The sequence below is a fragment of the Lissotriton vulgaris genome, chromosome 10 (assembly GCF_964263255.1).
Source record: "Lissotriton vulgaris chromosome 10, aLisVul1.2, whole genome shotgun sequence".
Taxonomy (NCBI): Eukaryota; Metazoa; Chordata; class Amphibia; order Caudata; family Salamandridae; genus Lissotriton; species Lissotriton vulgaris.
In genome coordinates this window covers 93,819,313-93,844,395 of record NC_141698.1, presented here as the reverse complement: position 1 = coordinate 93,844,395, position 25,083 = coordinate 93,819,313, and the positions used below count along the sequence as shown (strand labels likewise).

The 25,083-nt window shown below is 43.2% G+C and overlaps 1 protein-coding gene across 2 annotated transcripts in view; it reads left to right on the top strand.

The window, feature by feature from the left end:
• The window catches only part of KCTD5 (potassium channel tetramerization domain containing 5), a 234,478-nt gene that overhangs the window by 174,593 nt on the left and 34,802 nt on the right, over positions 1 to 25,083 (top strand). For both annotated transcript variants that reach the window (XM_086940587.1, XM_086940586.1), the window contains one exon: positions 3,954 to 4,079. In XM_086940587.1, coding sequence (XP_086796713.1) covers positions 3,954 to 4,079 — 126 coding nt within the window. The remainder of the gene's footprint in view (positions 1 to 3,953; positions 4,080 to 25,083) is intronic.

Below are 25,083 nucleotides of genomic sequence, written 5' to 3'. Positions count from 1 at the left end.
CAACCCAGTCAGGATACAAACAATGGTCGGGTTAATACAAAGATTTCAACCGCAACACTCACTACCAGCACGAGTGTTTATGCAACTATTAGGCATGATGTCCTCATGCATACTGCTAATACCACATGCCAGACTTCAAATGCGTCCACTACAGGAGTGTCTAGTGACACAGTGGAATCAGGCTCAAGGTCAGATTACAGATCTTGTGTTGGTAAACGACCGGACGTACCGCTCTCTGAAGTGGTGGAACACAGAAAACATTTCCAAGGGACGGTCGTTCCTAGAGCCAATTCCACAAGTAATAATAACAGCGGACGCATCGCTCTCAGGATGGGGAGCGCATATGGACAAATACACAGTGCAGGGGAAGTGGAGTGTGCAGCAAAAGAAACTGCACATCAACTACCTGGAACTATTAGCAGTGTTTCTAGCACTAAAAGCTTTCCAAATGCAAATAACAGGCAAGGCAGTCCTGATCAGAACAGACAACATGACTGCAATGTATTATATTCAAAAACAGGGGGGGACACAATCTCTCCAACTATCCAAACTAGCACAGGACATTTGGAGATGGGCCATTCCTCAAAAGATCTATCTGTTAGCAGAACACCTACCAGGAGTTCAAAATCAGATAGCAGACATCCTAAGCAGACAGTCAGAGCAAGTACACAAATGGGAGCTGCACGACCAAATACTGCAGCCATTCTTCCAAAAATTGTGGCAACCAGAGATAGATCTGTTTGCCAATCATCAGAACGCAAAATGCAAAAACTTCGCATCCAGGTACCCACACAAACGGTCCCAGGGCAACGCACTATGGATAAATTGGTCCAACAAATTTGCTTACGCGTTCCCTCCTCTACCACTAATTCCGTTACTGGTTCGGAAGCTGCAGCAACACTCAATGACAATGATACTAGTGGCACCCACGTGGGCAAGACAGCCGTGGTTCACCACACTGCTACAACTCTCACAAGTACCACATCAAAAGCTAAGATTACTACCCATGCATCTCACACAGAACCATGGAGAAATGATGCACCCAGATCCCAAACAACTGAACCTAGCGATCTGGCTCCTGAGGTCATAGAGTTTGGATATTTAGATCTACCACCAGAATGTATGGAAATCATTAAACAAGCAAGACGTCCTACCACCAGAGCATGCTACGCAGCAAAATGGAAAAGGTTTGCTATACACTGTAACAGTAAGCAAATCAACCCTCTGGACGCATCCACTAAACAAATCATTTGCTATTTACTACACTTACAGCGATGTAACTTAGCATATACCTCTATAAGAGTTCATCTAGCAGCTATAGCGGCGTACCTACAAAACAGGCAACATCTTTCCCTGTTTAAAGTACCAGCAATTAAAGCTTTCATGGAAGGACTCAAAAGAGTCATTCCACCAAGAAGACCACCTTCCCCAGTCTGGAATCTCAACATAGTACTTACCAGACTAATGGGGCCACCCTTTGAACCTTTGCATAGGTGTGAAATACAATTCCTCACATGGAAGGTGGCCTTCCTCATAGCTATCACGTCACTTAGAAGAGTAAGTGAACTGCAGGCTTTTACAATTCAAGAACCATTTATGCAGTTACACCAAAATAAGGTGGTTCTTAGAACAAACCCAAAATTCTTACCAAAAGTAATTTCAGCATTCCACATCAATCAGTCAGTGGAATTACCGGTTTTCTTTCCAAAACCACAAACAGTAGCAGAAAGAGCCCTACATACATTAGATGTTAGAAGGGCCATATTGTACTATATAGAAAGAACACAAACTTTCAGAAAGACAAAACAGCTATTTGTTGCGTTTTCTCCAACACACAAAGGCAATCCCATCTCTAAGGCGGGCATTGCCAGATGGATTGTAAAATGCATTCAAATATGCTACTTAAAAGCAAAGAGAACATTAACTGTTCCTCCTAAAGCTCACTCTACACGTAAACTAGGAGCATCTATGGCATTTTTGGGAAACATCCCACTAGATGACATATGCAAAGCAGCTACCTGGGTTACACCACACACCTTCACAAAACACTATTGTGTAGATGTGCACACAACACAACAAGCTAGAGTGGGACAAGCAGTATTAAAAACTTTATTTCAGACAGTTGCAACAGACACTGGCGACCACCGCTAGGGAGAGAACTGCTATATAGTCTATTCATAATGTACCATCTGCAGCCCATATGCCTCGAACGGAATATGCTACTTACCAGTATGCATCTGTTCTTGGCATAGAGGGCTGCAGAGTGGTACATGCCCTCCCAGCCTCCCCGGAAACCTGTGTCTGTTCCAACATTATTCTTATTTAGATACACTTACATGGGCATTCTTATCTGTATTCTACTACACTACTCCATCTAACCCTACTATGGCAAAACAATCTAAGGATGGAGCCGATGCCCATGCGCACTACCAACTAAGGGAGGAGTCACCAAGATACAAAAGACTCCAAGAGAAAAACAAAGTGCAATCATCCGAGCCCAACACCAGATGGCGATCTATTCATAATGTACCACTCTGCAGCCCTCTATGCCAAGAACAGATGCATACTGGTAAGTAGCATATTCCTTTCTTCCATGTAGCCAGGTTTTTTTTAACCCCTTCCATGCTCATGACGGAACGGTTCCGTCATGAGCGTAAGGTGACCTGTGCTTATGACGGAACTGTTCCGTCATGGTTCCATAGGCCCAATGGAACATTCAGCACCGGGGCAAAATTCGCGCAGCACAGAAGGGGTTAATGATCTTAAAGTCCACATCTTTACAATGAGGAGTGCACAAGTGGTTCTGTCTCTCCTCTTGAACCTCCTCTTATGTTTGAGACTGAGTTGATAGTATGCTGCACTGCTTCAATTTAATGTAGGTTTTTATCTCGGGACTAAATAAGTTGTGATCTCTGCTGTTAAATTAGCTGAATGGTGAAGTTCATATGACATGGTGAGCCTGTACTCGCCACTTTTTTGTTCCCAAAGTGCAATTTATGTTGAAACAAAAAGCTTTAACAGGTGTTTAAAATTCAAGCCAGTTTGAGTTTAAATAGATATGATTTTGAGATTTGAGAGAACTAGTATTTTGCTCAAATAAATGTCAAGCGGTTAAGTTATAAATGGTTGTCTTGCAAAGCTTTTGCAAATTTTACACAAATTCAGACTATTGAAGCATGTTAGGTTATATTTAGTTAAATAAGGACTGTGAAGAGTTGTTGTAGCTGCCTATTGGTTGCCGCTATTTAGCTAAAGGTCACCTAATGGGTGACCAAGGCTCTTGTTTACAGACCCTTTTAACTCTTAATTGTTGTACTGCATGTTTAGTATAATTGTTTGTAATGCTTCTCTTCAATCTGTTGCCCTATACTGTTTGAATTTTACAACCCATTACTGTTTTGGGTTGGGCTCCATCCTAACCAATAAACTTTACAAGTCCTGTGATATGGGGCAAATGTTTAAATTCCTATTTTTTTAAAATTTCTGTAGTAATCATAGCTGGTGTTTTATTACCTCATCTCAGTTCACTGTAAATGTATTCATACATTGTTTCAATCCACTTTTGGATCATTTGTTTCTTGTTTCTGCAGTGAAATGGTTTATGTTTATTCACCATGTTGCAGCCTCGAAGGAAATAAACGTATGCAAAAAATTTGTAGAGTTTTGTTGACTGCTGCAGCACGTTTTAAGTGACAATATTAGGCACTTTGTTAATCTTTTTTTAAAATCTTTTGACCGATGTGGTTTTGTTGCCGGTCTCAATATACCTAAAACGAAATGTAGTGCGGTCCTTATTTACAGATATCCCCCTCCTTTGTGCGTTGGTGGGAGACTTTGTTGGGAAGTAACATGCTGGCTTCATGAAAATGTAAAATATTTGAAATTGGCATTTGTTTTGCGCGACATTGCATATAAATACCTTGATTTAACATGAATGTATGTTTTCTTTTTAGCTCGTTAGTATTGGCTCCTCCTACAACTACGGAAATGAAGACCAGGCAGAGTTTCTGTGTGTTGTCTCAAAGGAGTTACATAACACACCCTATGGCACAACTAGTGAACCGAGTGAAAAGGCAAAGGTATGTTGATTGGGGGGGGGGGGCGAGGGGGTGGGGGTTGGGTGTAAGCAACGGTTTTATTATAAAGCTAGCTATTTGAATGCCTTGCATCACAGGCTCTTAAGAAAATTAACTTCATAATTGCATTGATTGAACGGTCATATATTTGGGACAATAGGTAATGAAATATATTAGAAACACTATTTAATCAGCACATGAATTGTGCATGCGTGTAGATTAGGAATTAACAGTGAATTGATTCTGATTAACAGGATGTCCGCTCCAGATTTGCATAACATCAATTTAGTTGACAGTTATTTGTACAGCCACTGATTTTGCTGAAAGTCTACCTTGGTCCAGTCCTTCCGGACCAAAGTTGGAAACTCCCGATGTAGATCTTCAATCTGTTTTGTAATCTGTTAAATGAAACTCTGTATCCCTTACTAAATTGTGGTTGCGAATAAAGCAGAGGATAAACTACAAACGGAAGCATTCTTATGTGAGACTGAGCATAGTGTTGTCTTTTATCTAGAAAATAGCACATATTTCAGTCTGCTTCTATAACAGCTATTTTAAATAAAACCTTCATCCTAAAAATCTAGAAGGCAACTCCCTTCTCCTAAAGAAAAGCCTAGCCTGATTGGGACTTCACTGTTTTACACTTGTTTTATTTTCAGCTCTGGGATACCAAATGGATATCTTGAACAGCTTCTCACAAAGGTGAGGATCCTAGAAGAGTCCATAAGGCTCTTTGCAGGCAAACATTACACATGTCGTGGTAACTGCCCAGTTTTTAGGTCTCAGTTTACCAGATGGCGAAGCTGTGATATGTGAAAGATCTCTTGGAATTTCAGGAATTTGACCTGGGAAAGCATTATTCTCGTTGCTTGACATTGGCTGTGGTGTTTGTAACTCATTTTCTTGCTTCTCAATTAGTGGCTTAGGCTCTAAAGATTCACTTCCTTTATCCCATGCTAAAACCTTATTTACCAGTATTCTTCTGATGCTCCCTTTCTGTTAAGCAGGCCTGTAAATCTGGTTATATCGTCACATTTGCTGTGCATTCAAAGACAAAAGAATGTCAAGCTGTCTTCCAGAGCTCTTGCTTTCGGCTGACTTGCATGGAGCCCACTGGTGCTTCTCCTATGCTCCATTTTTAAGGCTGTAGTAATTAGTAATAATTCCTTTATTTAGATATAAAAACAATATCTTTAAAAGTTTTCCCAAATCTCATTTTGCACAATTTTGTAAATAAAAAAAAAATAATTAAAAGAGTAGGAGTAAAATTTGACCGTAAGCATGCTTGCTACAAGATTTCAAATTGTAGTGTAGCCCTCCCAGTCGTTGCAAATTCTATTAAAATACATATTCAATCTAAACAGTGAGCAACGGGGCCTTAGCAGTTTACATTTTATCTAAATTGCGGTACGCTTGCTGAATACATTTGGCCAATTTTATATTTAAAGCAATGTTATCCAAAGACAAAGCAGCAATAATGGCATGCCTACAAGTCCGAACTCCCAGCCTGTTCCATTCTGGCATAAGCAAACACCTGTGTTGAGTACGGACCGATACAGAGCACATGCAAAATTGTTTCCGTCGCTAACCCGCATCCTCTACATGTTGGATCCTCCTTCTTACGGCGCCAGGTGGGTAGGTTTTGAAGAAAGCACCAATCTCCAATTCTTAGGGCAATCAGGCAACGCTTTAAATAAAGTGAAAATGTCGTTGAGGGCAGGGGATAGCCGTTTGTACGAGTGGACTACTGCCCAGGAATGACTGCGTTTCATGAACAGAGCTTTATCTGTAACCAGGGATGTCAGTCTTACACATTTTTTAATTGTGCTTTTAAAGGCAGTCTGACTAGGGTTAAGAGCCCAAAGGTCGGCAGCTGACATTTGATGGATGCAGCCGAATGATCTCCCTGGATTGATCTCATTAATTTCTTTCCAGACTAGAGATTCTAGAGTACCTGGTTCAGCCTGTCTTAATTTGTGGCAAAGCTTAAGATATGTACCAACATTAGAGGCTTCATAATTGGTTAACCCCAGCTCTAATCTAATCTGTGCAGGGGATGCGGTGCTCGGCAAATGAAGTACATTTTTATAGATTTTAGTTGTATGTTTATTTAAGACAATGTTCATTTTGCCTTTAAAGATCTCTATGCCATATGAAAGTGTAGGCCCGATCTTTGCTCTAAGAACTTCCAGTAGATGAAAAAAGGTTGGACCTGAAAGTTTCTTCGATAGCTTAGCCAAAGATACCACTAGAGCCGTGGCTTTGGCAGCGATCGCATTACTCTGCTTTGTAAAACAGCCCCTGGATTCCAAATAGACACCTAAATATTTATATGATTGGCCAGTTGAAAGACTTATTTTATTAATTGACCAGCCACCACCACAGTAACGTTTCTTACCAAATGGGACGATCAAGGTTTTTTTCCTGTTGATTTCTAATTGATTGCTGATTGTGTACTGCGTTAATAAGTCAAGGAGCCTTTGAAGCCCTACTCTGGTGAGGCTGAACAGGGCCAGGTCATCGGCATATAATAGGTTACATAATGCCGTACCTCCTACTTTGGGCGGGTGACTGTTTTCCTTATCTAAGGTGCTTGACAGATCAGCTATAAATAGGTTGAAGAGACGGGGGGCAGCATGCATCCCTGATTGACACCAACATAACTTAAATTGCACATCATGTAACATGGAGAGATGTGACTTATTTATTTTGCACTTTGACTTCTGTCCTCCTGGTTTCTTCACTGTTTAATTTTTGTCGAATTACACTATACAGATAGTTTTCGAAAAGAAAAGATGATTTGAATAATTATTTTTTGCTCTGCACCCCACATTCTCTCCAAGCGTCAGCATTTGCACTTTTCAGCCAACAGTAATTGAAACTTTTGCATGAAATGGCCATGTACTTTGGGAAAGTAATTTGTCAATCTAAGCGATTTCATGCTTAATCCTGCCGTTTGAATGAGGCTAATGCATATGTTAAATCTATGTGCATCACAGATTCAAATCAAAACATGCTGACTCAGTATTTAATGCGTATGAGGTTGATTAAATGGATATACTATTTGAACTCTGCAGCAGTGAAGCTCGATTAGGGAGTAGCAGTCATGGTGATTCTCTTTAAACATGATATTAAATATGGGAGCGACTGAGCAACAATACTGAACTAAAAAACAAGTGGTTTCCCTGTAAGCTACCACTTAAGTTTTGGAGGGTACAAGGTATCTTTTAGATGCTAGATGCCGACTGCAGCGCTCCATAATGGAAGGCACAACAAGCAGAATAAGGATGACAAAGACCAGCATGCTTGGTGGTAGGAGAAAAGAGCAAGTGATGGAAAGTGGTTATCTGCTTACAAACTGGTTTTGACAGTGTCTCCATTAGCATTCTTCCCAAACTTTATTTCAAATCTTTGAGCAGGGCGAGAGACACTGTGACACCAAATGGAAGCGGGTATGGAGAAGCAAAACACTTCTCATGACGAAGTTATGAGAACACTTTGATCACTTAATTCCCCACTGCCAGCGCACATGGTGCTATGCACCAAACCAACGTCTCCCTCACAGAAGAAATTTGTACCACCACTCGCATGGAATTGGGTGAAGAGCCAACTTCCTCCAGAAGTTCAACTTCAGTGAAAACAGACCGAGAGGAAGTCTAGAGCTGCAGACATTAACCTAAGTTTTATTGACACTCGAAGAAATTGTCTCCGTTCTAAACGCACACACACTAAATTGTCTAGCTATAGCAAGCATTGGCAAAGCCAATAGGTCCCGCCTATGTGAAATCTGTTTGCTTTGCCAGTGTTTCTTGACCATGTTTCAACATGGCTGAAAGTAAAGAAAAAACGCTGTATGCTACAGCCAGTGTTATCTGTGTCAGATTTAAAAAAAAAAAGTTTTACTCCTACACATGCTGCACTGAAGCCAGAACTGTATTTAAATTCCTGTTAATGTGTTCATGAAGGGGCACAAATGTTATCCTACAAAGAACACCTGTCTCTTCGGTGGCCCCGATTGTGATTCTCATCCAGCTCATGAGTCAGTCTTTTGACCCATTACACTTTTGCCCACTCAAGTTTATTGTAGAAAGTGGCCTAACTGATTGGAATCAGATCCTGGAGAGTAAGTGCATGGAGAAACCTTTCATGCAGTTACACTGGTTCGGTTGTTCTGAGAACTAACCTTGCTTTTTACAGAACGTTGTCTACTCGTTCCACATGAATCAAACCATTGGATTGCCATTTTTCTTTCCATAACCTTAGTCACTTGCTGCAAAAGCCTTACACATAGTAGATATCAGAAGGGACCTCATATACTGCATTCACCACACAACCTGTACATAAAACAACCTTTTTCATGCATTTTGACAAGTCCCAAATAGGTAACCATTCTACAAGTTGAACCTTACAAAATGGACTGTAAGGTGTTACGCTTACAGAGAGCATATGCTGTGCCAAGGCAGCACTGTGCTTGTTAAAAAAAAAAATGGAGCCTCTGTGGCTTTCATGGGGAGATCTTCCTGCTTGCAGGCATGTAAATCTGCAACTTAGTCAACAATGTGTATGTTTACAAAAATCTACTTTGTAAATTTTCATGCATGCCAGGAAGGGAAGATTTGGCATAATTTCTTAAGCTTGTTCCAAACATTTTGGCATCTGCTCTCAAGCCACCACTGGAGGGACTGCACTTATCTTCAGATTGTCATACCATCCTTTTGCAGTTTATAGTGCTGTACATTCATGTGTATCCTACCTCCCCTGATGTGAGCTCATATCATGCTTTCACCCCAACAGACATAACACGAGCAGACATTTCAATACTCATAGTTCCAGTGCACCAGTATTCTCCCACAGTTCTGCTTCACAACGCCCCACATAACTTCTTTCACCTCTTATTGAGGTTGGGGAGGGATATTCAGAGGTGGAGTCTTTGTCTTGGTGCATTTTGGGTATCTGGGAGTTATAAGTCTTACAGAAACCTCCTCAAATAAACATGTAACATCCACACCCATCACAAGATGGCAGGAGTTTGCTAGAATGCACATTTACTGCATTACAAGTGCATTTTACAGGTAAGAAACCTTTCCATATCTTTTCTGTCACTAGAGACACCTTGATCAACATGCTTATTTTTGCAGTTAGCCAAAACACAACATTTAGAGAGACTCCTTTATGTAGGTTTCCTCAACTTAGTTTGATTGGCAAAGAATGTTCTACTGTGCCACTAGTTCAGTGGGTGCTTAACCGATTTCTCCAGTCAAGGTTGTTTCCTAATTCATAGCACCCACGTTGACAGAAGTCCTCATCATAGTCCGCTTCCACTAGAAGTTCTTAGAACTTTCATTCGTTTGCCAAGTGGTGTGACGCTGTTCAGACACCCCTACAGGTGGCTGTGGGTATTCTCCTGAGCAGGCATTGCTCATGCACAGTTGAACAGTTCTGTCTAGTTCAATTTCGGCACAGTTCTTGTTTATTCTGTAGTCTGAATACTGCATAATACTACCCGTTTACTCTATTGTGCTGCCCTTGCATAGCTTCTCTGCACACCTAGTTGTTTTAACTGAAATTTAATAACTGAAACTGATTGCTGCTCCTTTGGCTGAGCTTTGCCTCTGTTCTTCAAAGTTCGAGTAGTGCTATGATTGCAAGATGATGTAAAGTTCCAGAAAATGGAACAAAAGGCAAATATTTTTTTGGCCAGAATGTTTAAGATTCCACCAACCTGAGTTTTTTACGTTCTCTCCATAGATGTAATATAAATGCCTTGAATTCTTTTGCAGAATGTAAGTATTGCTCATACCCATGTTATAGCAGAGTTCACAGGCCATTTATAGGAAAAGGCTCTAGACTTTGTAGTCTAGCATCCGTAGTCCATTCTTGATCACTGGGGTGGCAACTGCCAGGTATCTTGTTTATTTTGCTGAAACAATGGGACCTGTTAATCCAGGGAGTGAGGCATCTCCATCTGTAAGCAAAGGATATCCTCTTAGATTTAAAAGTCGAGCAAAGGGGTGTGAATGATCCTTGGTTGTGGTGGAAGTCCTAGGCACCTACATTGACATTCCATCCTTTTAAATCTTTGCCTATTTTTATTTGCCGTTCTACAACTTCTTGTGTATGTAGTCATCTAAATTCGAAGGATTTGGGTGCTTGTGTATTTGTGACAGGCGCTAGATGGGAGGAATGTAAGCTTGACAATATTTCTTACTTGGCTGGAGGTGATGGTGGGCCAGGTAGGAGCAGCATTGTACTGGCTGTGTAAATATCCACATGCACTTCCTCCTACCAGTCGTCTCTTCCTCTTACACATCCCAAAGTCATTGCCTTATGGTAGATTTTTCCCAGTCTACTTTTTTTTTAGTAATCATTGGATAGTGAGGTATACATCTTCTGTGAGGGAAAAGCGTGGCAAGGATTTTTCCCTTACCATGGTTCAGTAGGTGGCACTTACACTATAGGTGGTTCTGTTCAAAGTCTCCCTCCAGGGGGGTAAAGGGACTGAGGGTACCTTTCATAATTCTGTGAACTGGGATTAGTCAGAAGATTTAAATAAAATCCCACAGCTTCAAGGCTACCAGTTGCCGTGTAAATATCTATTCAACGCTCTTATTTTATAGTTACTTGTATTGAGCATGACATCTGCTTACGGTTTTTAGACTTACCTGGAAAACATGGCTGGATTCCTTCCTTCTATGTTTATACCGCCTTGCTGATTTTAGACCAATTTTCATCCTAAATCCGTTCTCATTTATTATATTTTGCTGACCGTGTATTGTTTAAAAGTGAAATTGCTGCATCCAGCTGCTGAAGATTTCTTTTTTTCCCCACTGTTTACTTTCTGCAATCGCTGAAAAACCACAATCTAAGCAGATTGCGTGGATGCCTGTGTTCCAGTTCTCAAACTACGCAAACTTTCAACAATTTGTTTTGTAAGCAAATGTTTTCTGTAACAAATAGTGGAAAGTAACAAGCCCTCAGTTAGTTAGAATCCACATATTGCCCTTCAGAATACGAATACAAATGCTGGTCTTCTTAATTTTTATCTCTCTCGTACGGCACAGTCATTGGAATGCAAGAGGCTCTTTGAAAGGTGGGGGGGTGGTAGAGTCATGCTTTGAGTCAGGAAGCGAAAATAGTGGGAAGTTTAACCAGATTAAAAACCATATATGTACTTTTAAGATCCAAAGTTTATACATCAAGCAGAGCAAAATGTGGTATCCTCGTTCTGTTGCAGGTCCTCTCTTCCAAGGGAAGACTATTCAAATTTCTGGATATTTGCATCCATGTTCCTGTTATAAAAGGAAACTGAGATGGCACAAACCTGAAAAGATTGTGGAAAATGTTAACATTCATGAGAACATAACTAAATTAGTTGAGTTTGAAAAGGCAAAAAATAGAAAACTTGAGTCTCTTAAAGTTTGGAGCAAAATCTAAAGGAATCTCCTTGGGAAGCTGTGTTGTGGGTAAGTAGCACTTTTATAACTTTCTGATTTGTGATTAACAGATTACTTAATCTGCAAGCATTTTTTAACAGCATGCAAGTTTCTGATGCAGAGGAACAGATTGCGTTAGTGTTTGAACAATGTTCCTTTTGGTAGGTTCTAATCTAGGATTACACTTGCCGTGCCTCCACAGATGGGCTGTGTAGCCTGGGTAAGTATCAGTGGGCTGGACATGCTCATTGCGTGAGCATGTTGGTGGTTTACCTCAATTTCGTTCACTTCAGGAATGATAAATTCACTTTTTTCCGATTTAATCCTTTTTTTTAATTCCTGGAGAAAGCCTTCATGTTAACTGTTTGTGCACTTATTGGTACCAATACCTTCGCTTTCCTATTTCAGAAGAATTCTTAGAATCATTCATACCTCCATAAATCAATGTGGATTGGGATTCTACATCTATTAAAATATATTGTTGTGCTAACCTGTTTCAGCAATAAATTGAACATGGAACTGTTTTGTCTCCCACAATTGCTGAAAACTTAAAGGGGTTTTACATACATACATACATCCTTAGATGTGAGATATTCCTGGTTGATCTTTGCAGCGAATTATCAAGTTCAGACTTTCAATGTTGCTCTTATCTATGCGTTAGTCAACAATGCCCTGAGCCATGAAGGATCGACCAAGCTTTAAACCCAAAAACTGCTGGTTCAAACCTGCCATGTATATTAAGCTGCTGTAGATCACAATCTTTGTATAGTTCTGCCATCTAGTGTTTGGTCCAGATGTTTGCAATTAGTTTTTCTTCGAAGAAGTCTTTACAGTCACGAGGTAGGTGACTCCTCCTTTTGGTGATAGTACGCATGGACATCAACTCCATTGTGTTTTTTTTCTACCACCTGGTTCATCAGTGTATTGCTGTGCTCCAGTTGGAAATCGTTCTTTGGGTTTCCCTCCGTGCACAATCCACTCTACCCTAGACGGTATTGTTTTCGTACCCGTATCCCACTTCTCCTCCTATTGTATTAGTCGACAAAACTTCTATTTCGATCGGAAAACTCTTGAAAGGCCATCGGGCCATACCGTGGCTGCCACCTCTCAGTCAATGGAACGAACTCCATTCAAATTCGTCCCCGATGCCACGCACACTACCCGCGCACCGATTCACATGAACTATGCAAGTTTTGCTTATCTCCGGAGCTGCGATGCTCACATATCTTTCCGTTCTAAGAAAACACTCTGCTCTCGTCTGGCTCAACGTCGTGAAATGCAGAGCCAAAACATTGAATCCACACTGGACATCTTCGGAGAAGGTTCAGAGCAAGAAGATTACGATGCGCAATGTGCAGAAGAACAGGAAGAACCAGTATCCATTTTGGAATCTGACATGAAAGAATGCGTGCCGCAAGGTCAACGTATAGGGAATACCGAACACCCCTTGCTCCAAATACCTATTCAGCCCAAGCAAAAGGCTCTGGCCACGTTCAGCACAGAGGTTTCCAGTGCTCCACCTTCCGGCTCAGCACTGAAACATGCACCAAAGCCTTCCGGCTCTTGATCAAGTCTGCTAAAGTCAGGCACCGAGCCGAAACCTTTGGGCCCAAAAACCAAAACCGATTCGGAACCGAAACATTAGATGACAAAACCGGCTTCTGAACTTAAACCTCTTGCCCCGAAAATTCATCTGACCCAGTCACCAAACATTTCGGGTCTGAACCAGAAAGATGCACCTCTGCAGCAGCAGGACCCCTGTTTCGACGTCCCAAGACCATCTCTTCAGACACTACTGCTTCACCCTACAAGGTCAACAATCAATCCTCCTCCTCAAGAGGCTTCTTTGATGGAAGGCACAGAGGTAGCAATGGCAAGAGAAGAGATAAAGGCTTGACAACACGTACCTACCCCTCTCAGCAAACAGTGACTTGCCTACTCTTCTCTCCGACACCCCCCCGCCCCCCGGTAATTTAACAACGGACTGGGGACATCTTTTATAATTCCTGCTAGGGTGCTAGGAATTATCCAACATGTGCCTGGAGCTTCTCAACAATCCTCCAAACATTCTGCCATGTTCTCACAAAATGTCACCAGAACATTTACATCAGCAAGAGGTCCAGTCTCTCCTCGCCAAAGGACCTGTGCCGTTAAAACATCAAGGAGAAGGTGTGTACTCCCTGTACTTTCTCATCCCCAAAACGATGACTCCCTGAGACCTATTCTAGCTCTCAGAACTAAACTTCTACAAACTGTCGGAGCATTTTCACATGCTAACACTTCAACAAGGGCTCCCACTTTTACAGCAGGGCGATTTTAGGTCTACTCTAGACTTAAGACTCCTATTTCCACATTCCAATTCATCCCGCTCACCGCTAATACCTCAGATTCATGAAAGCGGGCCATGATTACCAATTCAAAGCACTCCAGTTTGGAGTCACCGCTGCTCCCAGGGTCTTTACCAAATGTCTGGCTGTATTTGCAGCAAATCGAAGACCACACATCCATGTCTTCCCAAACCTGGACGACTGACTCATCAAAGCCAGCAATTACCAAATGTCTCCATCACACTCAAACCACTATTCACTTCACCCACTAGAGTTTACAGTAAATGCGTTAAAGTATCTTCTACAGCCTTCCAACACACAAACTTAACTGGGAGCCACAATAGACGCTCAAAGCTCTAGCATCTCCCAGTAATGCCAGGATTCACAGTATTCAGTCCATTTTCACTCAATTTCAGCCCAACCAGTCATTACCAGCGAAAGTATCCATGCAACTGCTAGGCATGATGGTGTCTTGCATGTTAATTGCTCCCCATGCAAGACTACACATGCGTCCCCTTCAATAATGCTTTGCATGGCAGTAGAACCAATCGCAGGGTCAGTTGACCCATCTGGTGTTGGTGGCTGGCGGCACTCATCGCTCTGCAGTGGTGGAACCCACAAAATTTATCCAAAGGGCAGCCTTTTCTCAGCCCTGTTCCACAGCTGTGCTAACAGCAGACTCATTGCTCACTGGTTTGGGCGCTCACCTACAAACTCACACAATCCAAGGACGTGGACTCTAAAGTACAAGAGCCTCCACATAAATCACCTGGAGTTACTAGCAGTGTGTCTAGCGCTCAAAGCCATTCAAACTTACCTAACAGGCAAAACTGTCCTAGTCCGGGCATGGGGTTGACACGCTTTTTCCAACTGTCACGCTTAGCACAAGCTATCTGGAAATGGGCCATATATCACAAAATCTATCTCCTAGCGGAACATCTTCCAGGAGTAAACCATCAAATTGCAGACCGAGACCGCAAACCCACGAGTGGGAACTTCATCCCCAGATTCTTCTGTCCCTACTTTCAGGAACGGGGATTTCCTCACATAGACCTGTTCGCCACAGCTCAAAATGCCCACACTTCGCTTCCAGGTTCCCACACCCACTCTCCAAACGCAATGCCTTATGGATGAATTGGTTAGGGATATTTGCCTAAGCTTTTATGCCCCTCTCACTCATTACGTTAGTAGTTCGGAAGCTCAGACAATCATCCCTCAAACTCATTCTCATAGCTCCCACATGGGCACGTCAACCTTGGTTCCCCACCCTGCTAGAGCTCTCAATAGTTCCACACCAAAAGCTGCATCTCCACTACAGTCTAGTCACTCGGAGCCATGGAGGAATCTACATTCAACTCCCAAGGAACTCAACCTGGCAATTTGGCTCCTAAAGCCATAGTTTGGTTATTGACAATTATCACCAGACTGTATGAATATCCTAAAAGAAGCTAGGAAACCTACTACTAGAGTATGTTATGCAGCAAAGTAGAAAATATTTGTTATATACTGTAACAATATCAATCCCCTTGATGCTTCAGTGCAAAACATCTGTGATCTTTTACACTTGCAGCAATCTGGATTGGCCTACACATCCATTCAATTTTATTCAGCAGTGGTAGCTGCATACTTACAAAAAAGACAACACTAAGCTTTATTCAGGGTACCATGATTAAAGCTTTTATAGAAGGACTAAAGAGTAATACCAAGAACCCCCCCCCCCCCCCCCAGTATTGAACTTGAGCTGAGTCCTTACCAGGCTAATGGGTCTAACTTTTCAAACAATGCACAAGTGTCAACTACAGTTTCTCTAATGGAAAGTTGCTTTTCTTATCACAATCACTTCCATAAGGAGAGTTGGTGAACTCCAGGCACTAACTATACAAGAGCCTTTCAGCTTCACAAAACAAAGTGATTCTTCGAACCAATCCCATATTTATTCCTAAAGTAGTTTCCTCTTATCACATCAATCAGTTGAGTTACCTGTCTTTTTTTCCTCAACCTGATTCTGTAGCGGAACAAGCTTTACATACACTAGATTTTAGAAGAGCTCTACTATAATATGTGGAAAGAACAAAAGATTTTTGTAAAACAACTTAGTTGCTTTTCACCACCACACAAAGGCAATCCCATTTCTAAATCTGGTATTGTGCGATGGATCGTGTGATGTATCCAAACATGTTATGTGAAAGCTAAAAGAACCCTGACAATACCCCCTAGAGCGCATGCTACCCACAAAATACGGCTACCATGGCCTTCTTTCTATGGAATATTCCCCTAGCTAACCTCTGTAAGGCAGCAACATGGTCTACTCCGCACACATTCACTAAACACTATTGTGTAGATGTGTTAGCGAGGCACCAAGCTAATGTAGGCCAGGCAGTACTTAAAGCTTTTTTTCAAACCGCTGCAACAGCTACAGGTTTTCCACCACTTTGGGATTTACTGCTGTATAGTCTATGCAAAACATGTGATATGCAGTTCACATGCTTTGAACTTATAACGTTACTTACCCAGTAAGCCATCTGTTGGCATGTAGAGCTGTAGATTTACATGCGCCCTTCACACCTGCCCGGCACCTATACCTGTTGCAGTTTTTTCTACTTTACATTCATACGCATGGACCTCTCTATTCTACCTTTACTGATTCCATTCTCACCCTCTGTGGGAAAATAATCTAACAACGGAGTCAATGCCCACGTGCACAATCACTGAAAGGAGGAGCCTCCTACCTCGTGACAGGAAAGAATTGTTCGAAGAAAAACAAATTGCAAACATCCAGACCCAACACTAGATGGCAGAGTATGCAAAGCATGTAAAAAATCTACAGCTCTACATGCTGGGAAAGTATCCTTATCCTTCTATGAGGGTGATATTTCTGGCTGCAAGCTCTGTCCAAGCCCTCTTTGGGTGGTCAAACCTCCTTCTAATCCCAACTAAATTGCAGTTTCAAGTGTTTTGTGATCAACTTGCCTTTTGACATGATTCAGCTGTTCTATGACCTTATTAGAGCTGACAGTTTTGCACCCATTTGTAACCAACATGCATCTCCTTTAAATTTATTGTGATCCAGTGCAGACATTACCTCGCATCCAGTAGGAATCACAATTTTTGGGTCAAATTTAGTTCTCCTATTTTCTTCGTGTTGGTTCTCGGGGGTCTCTGTCACGACAATAGTTTCTGCCCTAACCTTCCGGCCTAAAGCCTCCTGATGTAGGCTTCTAACTGCAGATTCCTCACCTAAAGTTTATCCTCTTGTGCCAAAAAGTATATGGAGATTTTTGTAGGAGTGCTCCCACATGCTGATAGGTGGTGTCTTGTGGCTCCACGGTAACCATGTATTGTATTTAAAGTGATGGAGCGAAGCCGCATATAAGCACTGCTCCAGACTTGGCATGTCTGCAGACTACTTCAATATTTTTTTGACAGTGTGCCTTAGAGCGATATCTCCCACCAAAAACTCCAGATTTGAAGCGGACGTGACTGGAGGAAGCAGATGTCGGTCACAGACCTGCACGAGGTGTGCATGATGCCAGTCATTCTCCAAGTTGTTCAGCAGGTGTGTTCTTATACATCCAAAGGTTTTCTGGAAGTTGGAGTTAAAGCTCTGCTTCACTGAACATGAGATTGCACTTGAAGCACAGATCTCGTTCCTGCTCTTAATAACCGGTTTGGTCGTTGTACCAAGGCCACTTCTGTGAATAGCCTGCTGCCCGGTCAAAGTTATCTGGTAAGTGGAAGTCTATACACTAGCGCAAGAAGGCCAAGCAGAACTTTACCCCATTCCACCATGCGAAGTCTTTCAAGGAGACAGGGCAACAAGATAAAGTTCTCATTCCCCAGTCACTGGAATCTGACACAATTTCACATTTGTCTCTGGCCTGTCCCGAATTTTCTGACCATCCTTGACACCGCAAAAGGCATCTGTCTTCAGCGGCCTTGCTGCAGATTTAGTTTAATTTGAGGTCCCTCTAGTGCCCCTTTGATCCTTTGAATCACTAAAAATTTCTTCTACTAGCCAATCACCTAGTGGAATCACTGTATAACAGAGTGGATAAACAGCAGAGACGTCGGGCAGACCACGAGTGGCAAATCCATCTCATAATGGCACAGAGCTTTTGACCAGTGGGGTTGGTCTTTGTTAGATTTGATCACCGTCTAACATGTAGTGTCAATTTTGCATGGAGTTTCCTTTAAGGCATTTGTGTGGTGGCATGTTCCTTCAGAAATGCAACCAAGCACTCTTGCAACGGTTTCCACTTCTGAAACTCCTACCTTGAGTTAAGAGGAAGATCAGGACAGACTGGGTGCAAATATATTGCCCAGGATTGGACCAGGAAGGTGTGGTACCCAGAGCTCCTGAGTAAATTCGTGAGAACCGCTTGTCTCAGCAACAGAGTAGGATACTTTATCAGTCTGAGCAACCTACATCTCCATTTAAAGAGAGCTGCAGCAATTGAATACTTGTGACTAAGCTGGTTGATATCATCCTTGTGGCCAGGTGGCTTTCCTGGAGTCTGTCTACACAGACATTTAGTTGCCTCATCTGTTACCCTGACCAGTTTATAAGCCAAACTTGCAGATATTCCTTTGTCTGTTGTTTCGTTAGCCCAGTAAGCAAATTTTAGAGGACAGTGAAGGGTTATTTGTTGTCTGTCTTTTTGTCATGTTCTTAAAGGCCTGACTCGCATGCCCCACTCCCTAACAGCTGGCAGTTATGCCAAAATGTGACCTGAACTGGGTCATAACATGCTTTATGTGCACATCTTTTGAGGCAATCTGCTGCTGTTCTTTAAACCTCTAGACACTAAGACCTGTCTTTAATGCGATTACATTAGTATGCTGCATGAATTCAGGCACCCATGCCACTTTCCGGACAAATTGGTACAGTGGAACAGAATGGCCTTACTCTTGAAGGTTGGGACTCATTTCCACATTGACCAATTGAATACTCTGCCAGCGTTTTTTTTGCGCTGCTTCACCCCTTAAGAGGAGCAATTCTATTAACTTTACCTTAAGAGGGCTCAGTGCATTTCCAACGATGGAGCAAAAGGTCAGAGTGGATGATCGGCTCCTGATATTCCTTTGGGACAAGGAATTGGCATGTAGTTCAATAGAGACCTTGTCTGGTTAGATTATCTTAAGTTTGCGAATATGTTGTGTGTTACCAAAGAAACAATTCCACTCAAGGCCTACAGCCCCCACTACACTATTGGCACAAGGGGTACCTGTTCAAGACATCTGCCAAGCTGCATTTGGGCATTAGTGTGCATTTTCACGAATCTGAACGGTCTTGAAGGCCAGGTCAAATGTTATAGTTACTTTGTCCACTTGGTTCTGCAGAATTTCCACTTCGGGACATATAGCGCTGGTATATATTCCTAAAATGAGGAATCTGTGGTCACAAGGGTCCATCAGAAGAAAGTTATTTACCATTGGTAATGTTCTTTCTGGTGGATATTAAAAAGATTCCAGACTGCCATGCTGCCCCCCCCCCCCAATTATGTGGCATGCATCTAATATTTGTGTGAAAAATCTGGAGTGTAATGTATTATCTATTATTAAGGTACTAAGACTCATTTTATCATTGTGATTGTTTTTGCTTTCTGACCTGTATTCAATGCATCTTAACATTTATGTTTCCTGTTTAAGATAAAAGGTGTTTGTTTTCTAAAGTGTTGGCACCAGAATAAAGTCAGTAAATGTCATTTAGGATATTTAAAAAAAGGTGTCCAAGATCTGTTAAAATATAAAAGTATGATATTTTGAAATTCTTTAGAGTACCTTGATGCAAGCTAAAGGAGAGTTCCATTCGATCATGCCGTACTCTGTGAGCCACTCCCAACCCACCACATGCATGCACACATATACATAGTTGTGCAGATTGTCCTAAAACGCATGTCTGAGAAGTCAGACCAATCACAGATTACTTTTGTGACAAATTGAAACATTGTATGATCGCTTTCATTTACAATTCTTGCCTTCACTTAAGTAAAAATTAAGAGCAAGGGATGTGTAACTTAGGTCTGCGTTTGTGAGCTCCAAATGCCTTTAATTTACTTTATGAAAGTGGGGCATTTTCAGAAGCTTGACTTGGGAGGATGCTTGTCTTCATTGTAAATGTAAGAAGCAATGCCATCAACACAACGCTATTTGTAGCTATAAATAACCATGAAAACAAGTTATCTGATGAACATCTAGCTGCAGATTCCTTGTTATAGAATTTTCACCAAGCTGTGAGACTGGATCCGTAAATGTTTTCCACAGTATGTCCACCCGTCGTAAGGGCGCTGTGCGACTCCATGTCTGTCCTCGCGTGATGTGGCATCTGAGTCCATGTAACCCCCTCGCTGACGTCTGTTCCTATTCCGCGCTTGCAACGCAGATCCAGAACAGTTAGGGGGTCGTTTTTTGGTCCATCTCCACACTTTGTATGAGAAACAGTGTGCTTTTTGCGATGCCTTCAGGGTTTAAACCCTGTGGATCTTGTGGCCGATATCGATCACAGATCCTGATACCAGTTGTTTGTGGTGCTTGGGAAGCCACCATGACTCTGAGGACTGTGGTTCCGGTTAGCATCTTCGGCCTAAGGTGTTGAGAGAGATGTAACGTTTGGTGTACGTTTATTTGGTGTACATGCTGCGTCAGCTTTTAGGTGATTAAGAGCTGCACAGTGTGATAAAGACAACTAGACATGTCTATGCAGGATCTGGGTGGATCTTTCTTTCTGATTTGTGCGGACAGATTTTTTTATAAATGACTGAGTTGCAATGTGCATTCATCTACTTGCAACCAGTGTGGTGTTTCTGCTTAATGTAGGACTTTTTATAGCTAACCTTGTGTTTCTTTGCATGCTTTTACTTGACTTTCTTCTGGTCAGATTATTGTAGTGCATTATTCTGCAGAATTCTTTTCATCGAAGTTACTGTTTACTACTTGTCGCAGAAGTAGTGCTTTTCTCAATCTCGGTCGATGACTACTTAGTTTTGTTTAATATGATAGTGTCTTTTTTTAACTTTAAATAGTATTTGTGCGACTATTTGCTTCATTTATGGTCCTACGTCAATACGCAGAGGTGCCAGTGACAGCACACAGGGTTTCTGTCCCAAAATCCCTTCTGGAATTTTCACAAAAATTAGCTGGTAGTCTAAATTATTAGTTTGTGGCTTCGGCCTTTCCCCTTGTACTTGCCGTTTGTTTAGGTGATAGATGTTACGTATGATTGGCAAAAGTTCTCTACTTTTGTTCTCAGTATATATGATCTTTGTTGGCCACGGGATTATCATCTTGAGCTTTAAAACACTGTCTTACTCTTCAGGTTCTGTTTTATAGCCATTGTTATTTCATTGGCTCTTCCACCCCTTCCTGTATACATTGTGCTGTTCAGGGGTACGGAACCTCTGCGTCCATTCAGTTCCTTCTATTATGAAGTGTACTTATTATAATTGACTCTTTTGGATTTGTTGTAACGCTTTGTGTTATTGCAAAAGATTTCTTCTTTCAGAAGTTCATGTCCCTGTAATGATGTCTCTGATTCTCTGAGGGTGTTCCTAGACTTGGTGATGAGGGGACTACGCGTTTGCCTCGTAGCCTTTTCTTTTTGTAGAGGGCTTTTATTCTCTATTCATATTGTAAGATCATCCTAACCTTGGGTTTTCAAGGATTCTTTTTTCATTCTTTATATCTTCATTTTTATACTCTATTGCTTGCTAATGCTGTCTCAGCCAATTTGCATTAAGCTAACGTTGGACATTTAGCCGCAGATTCCTTACTTTAGAATATCCCAGGGTGGATCAGGAAGGCTTTTGCTTGAGCAATATCCTTGCACATCAAGTGTAAGTATCAGTGCTCCTCGTGACGACTTCTGCACCAGAAGTGACGTCCATGTCCCCCATATAGGCGCTACCTCAGCATGAGAACGTCTGTTCTTTTCTTTCAGCGCCAGCATGCGCAGGTCCATGAAAAGTTTCCCTCTGCCACTTTTTAACAGGCTTTTGTTTGACTTTTTTGTTGACTATTTTTGGTGTGTAGGTTTTTTCCTCAATGTCAGACTTCTGGATTAAAACCGTGAGGCGCCTGCCATCCCACCATATCTGTGACTGATCCACACTTAATTTGTCTCTAACTGCCGGGCAATGGCTTTGAGGGAGCAGTCCCTATATCTGCTTGCGGCCCGGTTTTTGACTCCAAGGCATTCATCCGGAGGTCTCTTTCCTGGTTGAGCAGAAGGTCCAGACAATGCTCTGGGAGTCCTAAGTCCCCTTCCTCCCACTCAGTCGCCGGGTCAGTCAGGTTAGAGGCATAAGAAGCACAAGAAGTCAAAGCGTGACTGAGGAGTCTCGACGCTCCAGGCCTGTGGTACCTGTGCCTGGGTCGACTCTGCAGTTCCCTGCCTTTCCAAGAGCTACAGTGACCCACTCCCAGCTTAAAGAATTCTATGACGCCATGTGCGTCATATTTGGACAACCTAACCCTTCCGGTATGCCTGAGCCCCGTAGACGGAGGGACTCAATTGGGTTCCGTTCTGGCAGTTCTGGCCCTGGTGCCAATACCGCCCTCCCATGGTTCTGTTGGCAGATACGGACTGGTCCCAGTCTTGCCCCTGTGACCTTCCCCTGCGCTGGCCCCCCTGCCGAGACTCCCAATTCAGCCACCAGTGGCACTAGCCCCATTCTTATCCCCAACAACCCAGAGCTGGATCGGCACCTATTGACGCAGATTCTCGCGCCGATGGCACCCGTAGTCTGTTCCTCAGCCTTATTTTGTTCAGGGATGGAGGAAAATTTGAGGTCGCTGGACCCTTTACAAGACCAGCTTGTGCACAAAATGGACTATTATGAGCAATTGGGTGAAGCCAGTAGGATGGAAACCTCCAGATTCTGCCCTGCTTTCTCCCCCCTACCATGGCTACGGAGGAGTGAGCTTCATATGCTATGGTGGTAAGGACAGCCGAGGACCTGGACCTTCAGCTCCCTTCGGTGGAAGTCAAGACTAACATCTTTACAGAGGTCCTGTGGCCGGGTGTCTCCTCAGAGCTCCTCCTGCCTTCCAACAAGGCCTTGACTGATGTCCTTCTGAGAACCTCGTCCAATCCCAGCCCCAGGGGTTCTTGCGAGTAGGACAGTTGCCCGCTACCATAGTCTTGCACCAGGCGACCTAAAATTCCTTACCAGCCGCCCTCCCCTTGAGAGATTGATTGTCCAGGCCTTTACCTCACAAGGCATGTTTCTTCTGCATCTCTGAACAGGGAAGGCAAGAGACTGGATAGTTTGGACAAGATTTTTTTTCATCCTCCAGCATTGTATTGCAGTCAGTGAACACTGCATTCCTATTTGGCGGCTACACAAAACTCCTTGTGGGGGAAAAGGTTGTGCAAATTCTGGCACAGGTCCCAGAGGAGACTAGTTATTCTCTCCCAAACTGTATCAGATGGGAGAGCTGCAGCAAGGTTCATTATTCTTTGTGGGCTTGACACCATGGATTTGCGGGGAAAAGCAAGATCAGTGGGTGTTCAATGCCATTGCTGGTGGAGAGCTTCTGGTATATCTTGGGATGTTCCGGCTTCCCCTATGGACATGCCTTTGATGGTACCAGTTTCTTTGGAGACCAGGCAGACATGGCCCTGGAGCACCTTAAGGACACGTGGGCTACGGCCAAGCTGTCTCCTTTTCGCCTCTTTTGTGGTCACAGAAGGATCTTTAAGCCATATCCCAGCCACAATACTGCATAAGTTCAGCAACCTCTGTGGGTACGGCTCCTTTCGACCTGGTGAGTATGTATGTATGTATGTATGTATGTATGTATGTGTGTTCTTATATAGCGCTCGACTTACCCTAGGGCATCTCGGCGCTTGCCTTGGGAACCCGTCCTGGCTTTTCCCTGTGAGATAACCCGTACTGGGCATCCCCAGGGTGAAAGCCAGGCATCCCGCCGCGGGGGGGGGGGGGCGTTGAAAGATTAAGCAAGCTAATGCCCAGAGTTGCAGAGTGTGAACCCGTGATTAGAGTGGGCACCGAAGCGAGAATTATCGAGTCCGTGGACAATTGGGCTCAAGACCCTGCCGCGTCGGGAATTGAACCCTGGTCTGACCTCTGCTTCAGGGTATGCCTCCTCTAACCAGTGAGCCACACTTCTCCACAGTCGGGCCCAGTCAGTCCAATCTTCCCCGATTCTGCCTCTAAACCTTGGAGAGGGTTCTGGCGCCAGAAGTAGGCTGTGGTTGCTATTTTTGCTACTTTTTGGTCCCGAAAAAGGTCAAGGGCCTTCATCCAATTCTAGATCTGCGAGCCCTCAACTACTTCAAGAAGGAAGAGTCCATTCTGCTCACTCTGCCTCTGGATTCGTCTGCCCTAGACCCTGGAGATTGGATGGTAGCTTTGGACTTGCTGAATGTTGGACTTGCTGAATGCCTATTTTCACATTACCGTCCTGCCTGCCCATCAGCACTTTTTGCGGTTCATGGTAGACCGCGAGTACTTTCAGTTCATAATGCTCCTCTTTGCCCTTACCAGCGCCCCTCATGTGTTCACCAAGGTGATGGTGGTGGTCACAGCTCATCTGTGAGGTCAGGGGTGCCTGTCATCTCCTATCTCAACGACTGGCTGTTGAAGGTAAGTGCGCCGCAGACTGTCCTCTACCACCTTCAGACTACGGTGAATCTCCTGCTTTCATTGGGGATACTATCTACATGCCAAAGTGGCACCTGGCTCACTCTCAAATGCTCCCTTTCATCCGAGCTGTTCTGGACACAGTGCAATTTCAGGCTTTTCCTCCCGAATGGTGACTCCAGGGTATTCATGCTGAACCGATATTTCAGCCTTTATCCTGGATTTCAGTGGGGCTTACTGAGGCTGCTGGTCCTCATGTCCTCCTGCATCCTGATAGTGACACATGCCATATGCGGTCTCTGCAGTGGGACCTGAAGTTCCATTGGGCGCAGCATCAGAGGAATCTCTCCGGCATGGCCCAGCTCTCGGCGGGAACTGCACAGGATCTGCAGTGGTGGCTGACCAACTGCGATGGGTTCAGAGGCAGACCCCACTCCCTTTCCCAACCAAATCACACAGTAGTGACAGATGCGTCATTCCTGGGATGGGGCGGCCATGTGGGAGAGGTGGAAATCAGAGGACTCTGGTCTCCAGTGGAATCTGGACTCCATATCAACTTGCTGGAGCTCTGAGCGGTTCGCTTGGCATTGAAATCTTTCCCCCTCCCATCAAGAGAAAGCTGGTCCAGGTGTTCAGGCAACAC